Source organism: Vicia villosa, unplaced genomic scaffold, assembly GCF_029867415.1.
Source record: "Vicia villosa cultivar HV-30 ecotype Madison, WI unplaced genomic scaffold, Vvil1.0 scaffold8, whole genome shotgun sequence".
In the NCBI taxonomy this organism is placed as follows: Eukaryota; Viridiplantae; Streptophyta; class Magnoliopsida; order Fabales; family Fabaceae; genus Vicia; species Vicia villosa.
The window spans coordinates 2866296-2876013 of NW_026706811.1; the positions used below are offsets into that span (position 1 = coordinate 2866296).

General features: G+C 36.4%; 1 protein-coding gene across 1 annotated transcript; it reads right to left on the reverse strand.

Annotated features, from left to right (window-relative positions):
* Positions 1-326: 326 nt before the first annotated feature.
* Positions 327-4619, reverse strand: LOC131643183 (alpha/beta hydrolase domain-containing protein VTE7-like). Its single transcript, XM_058913338.1, has 10 exons — positions 4238-4619; positions 3358-3452; positions 3172-3269; positions 3024-3073; positions 2525-2620; positions 2313-2402; positions 2133-2225; positions 1900-1995; positions 1045-1110; positions 327-922 (listed from the first exon to the last, which is right to left on the reverse strand). Exons 1-10 carry the CDS (start codon positions 4451-4453, stop codon positions 755-757), a joined length of 1068 nt encoding a protein of 355 aa, XP_058769321.1. The 5' UTR covers positions 4454-4619; the 3' UTR covers positions 327-754.
* Positions 4620-9718: the final 5099 nt, after the last annotated feature.

Sequence of the window (9718 nt, forward strand, 5' to 3'; positions counted from 1 at the left end):
AGCCAAAAGCCCAAAACTATAAAAGCACAAAATACCTATTTTGGAACTAAATCAAATCTAATCTATTTTAGATCTAAATCAATACTATGTGTAACAAATTGTTTTCACACTTCAAAATCAAATCAAATCTTTTCGACACATGAAATTACAATTTAACAGAATAGACCCAAGATATCTATTAATCCATCACAGATCCAATGAACCCAAATTGTTGAATGTTTATTCTAAAAGGGAAAGGTGGATATCTATAGGGTCATGCTCTATGGCAAAATCTAGAGATTGTTTCCCTTTCTGTAAACTTTACATTTGATCACAAATAATACACAAACTCATCTCTTTGATCCAATTTCTGTTTCAGGTTCATAAACAGGTAGCTTTAGAGGATGTTGGAAGTCATGGATTTATTCCAAATACATCTCCAATTTTATATTCAACATATAATGGTAAAATCACATGGTCTTATCTTATGTCACCACCACAGTTCAAGTTGGCTACATTTTAAAATAATTACATTCTGCTATGCTACTTAGAAAGATAACATTTTGATGAATACTTATTCACTGAAAGCATAATTCAATAGCTAAGACATTAACACTCAAAATAAACTATATATCATATGAGAAAGACTTCTACTTATCAATATTAAGCTTCTGCAGCAGATATTGCTTTTATCTTCCTCTAAAACTCTAGTTAGGGAAGGAGCATTCCGAAAACTTAACTTGTTTAGCTCTTGTGCCTGCAGGTTCGCTAAAAGTTAACTCACTTGGCTTACTTGTGAAACACGTTTACTTAATTTCTTTTTCTCTGTTTGAATAAATTCAACAATTAATTTCATAGCTGAATCAGGTCTTTCCAAATGAGGAATATGCCCGCAATCGGGTATTTGACGTAGAACTGCATCAGGTAATTCACAGTGTAGTTGCTGCAAGAATAGAAGTTTAATAGTCAACTTCACTCGCAGTTTCTGCGTAAAATATAGTTCCCTAGCAAGGGGGAAATATTGTTAATCACTTGCTATAAAAGTAGTGCTATATGATAACTAACCACTGCGAGCTTATTGCTGACTATACGGTCATTTTCACCCCATATTATCAGTGTTTTCTGCTTTACCTGTTAAACAAATTCAAAACATGTTACTGCCAAGGAAACCAAGCTTCGGGAAATAAGATGAAATTTATTTTTCGATGCAAACTTGTAATTGATGAAAACATAATACTGGTAGAAAAGCTACCCTGTAACTTCAGCATGTGATATTAATGGTGATCAATGACAACATTCCAAACAACTCATGGCCTGTTTCTATTAAATTCAGGAGCCTCTAGAATCGATCTCACTGAAAGGGGCCCCCGGTTGCTTAGGGTAAAAGAGCAGGGAATTTTCAAATATGAGTTGGATTGAATTTCAGATTCTCAAACAAACAGTGAACTAGTGTATATACCATTTATATCCAAGCTATAAATACTATTGACATTTGACCAAGGACATGCTTGTAAAATTCATATTTTCCTTGCACAATATACCGAACTTAAGAACCTAAATGAATAAGTGAAATTATAACCACGTCACCTAAAGTCTCATAATTACAAACAATAAGCTTTTGATTTCATTAAGAAAAAATCGACTAGGCCTAATCCTATTAGGTAAGGTCGGCTGCATTGACAACAAAATCACTGTACTGATTGAAGACACTACAGTTAACAAATATGATGTTTTTGGCTACATACAATATTTTCAATGCTGCAACATTGACACGCAGTTGACAAGCGAGTGACTACTGTGATCATACCCCATGGTCAGAAGGGCCGATGCGAAAAATCATATTGCAAAGTATTCATTTGTTTCAAAGGGGAAGATGCATCCCAAACTTCATAAAAATAACCTATAAAATGTTGCATATACCTTTCTTATGAGGGAAGCAATTTTGTAACCGCCACTAGTCATAAAATCAACAGTAGCATCATCCCACCAAGGCAATAAGCAATGTAAGCGGCCAACCTATAAAAATGATATATATGAAAATGTTAAAACATATTGGGTCACTAAAACTCTTGGCTATCCTATTACAAACGAAGCACAACGTTCTTGACCATATGATGCCAAGCTATCATAATTTTAAGGACAGAGAAACTCACTTTAGTCCCATCAAGAATGGTGTGTAAGGGCATGTTATTGAAGGTCAAATAGTTGGCATATAAGCGCAACGGAAGGCTCTTCAATAAATATACCTGATTCAAAACATTGTCAGAAGTGAATTATAATGATGATCAGCAATATGGTTTTAAGGTTTTAGTAAGACGGGGAGATATACTTACCCCAGCATAGGCTACCGATCTAGGCAAGGTTGCTAAGTTTCCAGTTCCCTCTGCATATACACTAGCATCAATCAAAATAAGTTTTTCCACCTGAAAAGATGAACTGCAAATAAATCACCGTAGTCATATGATGAACTTTTTTTACGAGATGATTTTCTCACAAACTGTGCCGTGGTGGATATTAAGAATTAAATTCATTTGATGGCACATACAGCTTCTGGATAATTAACCGCAAAATCAATGGCAACAGCAGAGCCGAGGCTTGGTCCAACTAATATCATTGGCCTTCTGATGTAGGACTTCCAAAACTGTAAAAAAATAAATATAACTCAGCCTCAACAAAGTGTGCAACAATGGGAGGAAAATATGAGATGTTGAAAGAAATTGATGATCGGTGAGATTAGAAAATTCTTCAGATGATAGTTTATAAACAATTCAAAGCCTATAATTTAACTGACTTGTTATCAATTTACATAGTTTGGTACAAGGCATTGTTTCCAAATAGTGGCCTTATAGCGTAGAGGATTTTGCACAAATTACTATTGCTCTGCGATACCTTATTAATATAAAATATTGTCAAATAGCATTGTTCTGAGGCGAATTTGCACAAACCGTTATTTTCCATGATTCCCGAATGTTCACAATGATATAAGGTTTGATAAACACACAGAGATACAAGAGATACATTCTTGTTAAGGAATACATCAAAACCTGATAGAAGTGATTGCGCTTTGATACCACGTCACAAGGAGGAAGATTTTCTGACAAATAAAAGAAAATTTAGAGTTGAAAGCACAAAAAACCTCGAAAAGAAAGGGGTAAATAAACAAGACACAACAGGCAAAGTAATAAAACAAACCTAAATCAGAGAAACCCCAACCAAGAATATCAACTGCCCAGGTCTCGAAACCAGATTCTTCAAGCAATGGATATCCATATCTCCATTCTAAACATGAACTGAACAATAAGACGGCATGAAAATTCAGGGTCAACTCGAGCATAAATATGTTATAAACAAATTTCGTCTCCAGCAAATTTAGAGCACCTATCGAAACCGTGTATAAGAACAATCGGCGGTTCCTTGCTCTGCACCAACGGCTTCACACAACTGCTCATGATAGGGTTTTCTGCAAAGCTAACCTAATTGTGTCATATAGAACAAATCACATATTAATCAACCGCAAAAAATTAGTTTTCAGGAAGGCCTATTCTCTCCACAATTTGTAAATAAACCGAATTTTCGAGCAACCGAAATTGAAAGTAAGTTCACAACTGTTAAGAACACAGTCAGTTAGTTTAGGGGTCTCATCAAGTAAAATCTCAGGAAGAAACAACATTTTTGTTAACTGTATATAATAATTCCACCAACCATTGTATCACAATAAATTTGACAAGATCCATTGCATCTCAACACTTTCAACCAAGAACTATTCCCTGTGGTGGGACAACAAACATACATTTTGGACACTAGAATGTATGAGATTTGACCTTACACACCAATGGGGGCCAAGACACATTCTATAACCACAAACAAATTTCTATAACTGTTTGTCAAGAATTTAGGAGTAATGTGTAGAAAGACCCACAATAAATATCAACAACCACCACCACCACCAAACAAATACACAACAAATTTCCAGGTCTCAAATCCAAACCCCAAAAACCTTTCAACAACAGAATATTTTGAAATAAAAAACTACAACATAAATCCACCACTAATTGAAGCATATAAATAATATTAAAAAAAAGTTGATCATAGGAATCAGTAAACAGAACATAAATGTACGAAAACTGTGTAATTAACAATAAAGTGAACTTAAATAGTACAAGTACATGGTTCTTAAATTCAGTTTATGATAAAACCGTACACACTTATCTTTAAACACTGTATTTGTAACAGCATAAAGAGAGAAACAGATAATTACATTGACAGGTAGTCTTTGAATCCGCATTGCGAATTTTCTAGCAAAAGGGTCATTGATAGTGAGAATTTCTTTAGGAAGAAAAGGAGGGAAGGGTTGAGAAGAAGAAGAAGAAAAAACAGTGAAAGGTTTGAGTTTGAAAGTGGAGGTGCATCTTCTAGTAAAGGGTAATGTAGAAGAAGAAGGAGGAGGAAAAGGTTGAGAGAAAAGTGAAACCATTGTTGAGAGTTAGAGAAAAGAATGTAAGGTCGGTGTTATAGTTTTAGCGTAGCAGAGTGAGCAGAAGAGAGACGTCATGTGTGTCAGTCATGCAAGGAAAGGACCAGGGCAGGCAAGGAAGTTGTCACCCGTCCCCTTCTTCCTTAACTAGCTGCTTGCTACTAACTCTCTTCGCTATTTATTGCTCTTATAAACTAAAATATTCCTGGCGCTACTTTGAAATCATGAATTTTTATTGTTAGGGGTCATTTTTATTTTATTTTGTTTGTATTTATAAATGAAGTGATAATATATCATCCGGGTATATGATATGAGACCATCTCAATCCATCTTTAATCTCTATTAAGTTATTAAACGAAATTTTAAATATGTTATCTGTTTTTGTAGATACATATTTGAAAATATAATTATTTTTTAAAAAATTTGATTTTTTTTTATAGGTGTATCTACGGAAGCATTTTAAATTAGTGTATGTTGGCAAAAAAATATAAATAAATTCAGTTCAGGGATTATTCCTTAGGTACATCTACGGAATGACTTAGCACCAGAATATTTCGTGGATGTACCTACAGAAGCATCTATATAGTTTGAACCAGCATGATCATTCTCCCATTGTTACATTTCTTCTTCAACACTCACTCTCACCACCCTAAAAAACCTACTTCATCAATATCATTTTCTACTTCAAAGCTCCAACTTTTTGGTGTAACAAATCAATAGGAGTAAGAGAAGACTGAATTTCAAGTAAATGGTCATCTTTATCCATTGTATTGATCACATTATGCATCAATTTTCTGCAAATAAAAAAGTTCAGTTGCTTTCGTAGGTACATCTACGGAACGTGTTGAAGATGGACACGTTTTGGAGGTGCATCTACGGAACGTGTCTGTGTTATTTTTTCCAGCAGCCTTGTGATTTTGTTATTTGTGTTGTTGTTTACAAATAGGTATGGTGCACCCCGATAATATCTCAAGAGAATTAGTTCCTTAAGTCGATGTTTCATCGAAGGTTGAAGGGGTAGTTGTAACACCCATCTAAACTCTGCGGCAAATAAACAAATTAAATTAGAGTAACATGCACAAGGGCGTCACAATTAATAAATAAAATAAACCGCATCGGTCATAAGTCATGCATTCACTGAAGGACATCTTAACATAACTCATAAATAAACTATCTCATGTTTTACACAGCGGAATGAATCATCAACTAGCATTACATCATTAATGCTTTAATTCTCAAATAAAATAAACAAAACAGAGTTAATGTCATGAACTTAAAACAACGTTCCCCAGTGTTACACCTATCTGAGCATGACCCGACGCTAACCGACACATTGACCCATGAGCTAAACCTCACCGAGTCGGAGCCGCTATCCTCAATCTGAAAAATATAATGTAAGGGTGAGTCTCATTCGCAATTAACAAATATTATTGCATTATAAATAACAGTACATCAACAGTTATATTATTCACCCAACTCATCTATATCCAGATCATCCATCAACATACAAACACATACCACCAAAACAATACAAGAGCATACATATAGTCATGTTATCAAATCCATGCAAATGAAATGCAACTGACTCTATGCATGTGGTACCAACATCATCAATGGGAATCACCCACCGACCGATCTATCATCATTCAGATACGGCCCTGCCAGCACAAATTCCACACAATGGGAATTCTGTCATTCACTGAATCCTCTCATCATCTAGGATTCAGCGCTCATCAATGTTTATGAATGCATGCAAACATATACATAACATACTTTCATCATCTTCATTCTATGAGTAGCATCATCTATACTCATTTCATCATCATCATTATTAAGCATGTCTATATATACATTAACATCATTCACTACAATCAATTATCAGTAAACCACAAAATCACATCACAAGGTTTACTCATTCTCAAACAGTACACAAAACAGGCCTACAGATCGAAAGTTACGCATCATAGAACTTTCCAGAAAAATCACAAAACAGAAATTTCACATATAGAAGCCATACGCGTATCATCAAGCCCATACGCGTATCACCATCCCTCATACGCGTACCATACGCATTTCATCAGAGTCAAAATAGCCTAAAAACAACCTCATACGCATATCAACCCTGCCATACGCGTATCACCAGAATCAATTTCCTCTTGAAAAATTCCCATACGCGTATGAGCATCCTCATACGCTCCTCATACGCAAATCAGCCAATACAGTGTATTTTGGGACAGGGCAGCAGCGTATCATACGCGTATAGCCCTTGGGGAATGTCCCTCATACGCGTATGACTTCATCCCATACGTGTATGACACTGTTCCATACGCGAAAAACCAGAAAAATGCCCAGAATTCAAGAGTTTCGTAACAGTCCAATTCTCACTCGTTTCTACTCATACCAGTTCACGATTTTGAGTCTAAAACAGTCCATTTACACGTTTTCATTCATAGGATTCATTCATAAAGATTAATCTATCATCCTATATCAATTCACACAGCAAAATCCCAAAATCTAAATCAATTCCTAAAACCCAAAACCTAACTCTGACATACAAACCGAATTGACTCAACAACACAACTATTCATACACTATTCATCTATAATCACAAAAAGAGATGATAATTGGAAGAGTCCCCCTTACCTTAGCCAAATTCTTGATCTTTGGTCTCTTCCTCTTTGTTCCTCTTTCACGTTCTTCGTGTTCCAACTTCTCTATTTTCACGTTCTATTCTTTCCTTCCCAATGCTAATTATTTTATGAAAATAATAATAAAATTAGTAAAGGGCCTTCCTATATCACACTCCCTCTTTTGCTATTTCTCACATGGCCCAAATGCCATAAACCATTATTTTCACAAAATCCTTAATAATTCTAATTATTAATTCAATATTCCAAATTAAATTAATATTAAAATTATACGGGTGTTACAACTCTCCCCCACTAAAAGAGTTTTCGTCCTCGAAAACATACCTTAGGTAAAAAGCTCTGGATAAGAATCCTTCATCCGGCTCTCTAGTTCCCAGGTAACATTCCCTTCAGCTGGTCCTCCCCAAGCTACTCTGACTAAAGCTATTTCCTTGCCACGCAATTGCTTCAGTCTTCGATCTTCAATCCTCACAGGTAAGGTCTCAAGTGTTAAGTTGTCTTTCACCTGTACATCATCTACTTGGATCACATGGGACGGATCCGAAATGTATTTCCTCAACTGAGACACAGGAAATACATCATGCAAATTGGCAAGCATCGGCAGTAAAGCAATACGATATGCCACTTCTCCCACTCTTTCAGAAATTTGGAATGGTCCAATAAAACGCGGAGTCAACTTCTTCGACTTCAATGCCCGACCAATACCTATCATAGGAGTAACTCTCATAAACACATGGTCTCCCTCTTGAAACTCAAGTGTTTTCCTCCTCCTGTCATGATAACTCTTCTGACGACTCTGAGAAGCTTTCAACTTCTCTTGAATCATCTTAATCTTCTTTGTAGTCTGTTGTACAATTTCTGGTCCAATCACAGCACTCTCACCAGATTTGTACCAACATATCGGCGTCCTACATCTCCTACCATACAAAGCCTCAAACGGAGCCATACCGATACTCGAATGATAATTGTTGTTGTAGGTAAACTCAATCAAAGGTAGATAAATATCCCAAGCACCTCCTTTTTCCAACACACAAGCCCTCAACAAATCCTCTAACGACTGAATCGTCCTCTCAGTCTGTCCATCAGTTTGCGGATGGTAAGCAGAACTCAATCTCAGCTTAGTACCCAAAGCTTTCTGCAAACCTTCCCAGAACTTAGACGTAAACCTCGGATCTCTATCTGACACGATACTTGAAGGAATACCATGTAGACTAACTATCTTCTCAATATACAATTGAGCCAGCTTTTCCATCGGATAATCCATTCTCACCGGTATAAAATGTGCAGACTTCGTCAACCTGTCCACCACGACCCAGATAGCTTCGCAATTCTTGACAGTTCTCGGCAAACCCGACACAAAATCCATTGATATACTATCCCACTTCCACTCAGGAATAAACATCGGTTGCATAAACCCATATGGTTTCTGATGTTCAATTTTTGACTTCTGACACGTCAAACAAGAATACACAAACTCAGCAATTTCTTTCTTCATTCCAGGCCACCAAAACAACTTTCTCAAGTCATGATACATCTTGGTAGCACCAGGATGAATACTTAACCCACTACGGTGTCCTTCTTCCAAAATACGCTTTCGAAGTTCAGCAATATCAGGAACACAAACTCGGTCACCAAACCTCAGAATACCATTCTCGTCAACTCTGAATTCACCACTCTTGCCTTGGTTAGTCAAAGTCAACTTATCAATCAATTCGACATCAGCTTTCTGACCTTCTCTGATTTCTTCAAGAATACCACTAGTCAGCTTCAACATACCCAATTTAACACTAATAGGAGTATCTTCACACACCAAACTCAAGTCTCTGAATTGTTAAATCAAATCCAATTCCTTCACCATTAGCATAGACATATGTAAAGTCTTCCTACTCAATGCATCAGCAACCACGTTTGCCTTACCCGGATGGTAGTTCAAACCAAAATCATAATCTTTCAGGAATTCTAACCACCTCCTCTGCCTCATATTCAGCTCTTTCTGATCAAAGAGATACTTCAGACTCTTATGATCACTGAACACCTCAAATCTCGAACCATACAAATAGTGTCGCCACAACTTCAAAACAAAAACCACAGCTGCCAACTCCAAATCATGAGTCGGATAATTCCTTTCATGCACTTTGAGTTGTCTTGACGCATACGCGACTACTTGTTGATTTTGCATCAATACACCACCTAAACCCATCAGCGATGCATCACAATAAATCACAAACGATTCTGTCGGATTCGGCAAAATCAAGATAGAAGCACTAGTCAACCTCCTCTTCAGCTCTTGGAATCCTTCTTCACACTTTGCATCCCAAATAAAAGCCTGACCCTTCCTGGTCAATTTAGTTAACGGTAAAGCTAACTTTGAAAATCCTTCAATGAACTTTCTGTAGTAACCTGCAAGACCAAGAAAACTACAAATCTCTGACACTGACTTCGGAGCTTCCCACTGAGACACAACTTCTATCTTTGTAGGATCAACAGCAATACCATGCTTAGAAATCACATGTCCCAAAAAACTGACTTCTTCTAACCAGAATTCACACTTTGACAGTTTGACAAAAAGTTGCTTCTCTTTTAACAGTTCTAACACAGTTCTGAGATGTTCTGCGTG

Coding starts and splice junctions, on each gene's coding strand:
- LOC131643183 (XM_058913338.1), bottom strand. CDS start 4,453: ATGGTTTCACTTTTCTCTCAACCTTTTCCTCCTCCTTCTTCTTCTACA. Junction 2,226..2,312: donor GATCGGTAGCCTATGCTGGG/GTAAGTATATCT, acceptor GTTTTGAATCAG/GTATATTTATTGAAGAGCCT. Junction 1,111..1,899: donor TTGCTTCCCTCATAAGAAAG/GTATATGCAACA, acceptor TTTGTTTAACAG/GTAAAGCAGAAAACACTGAT.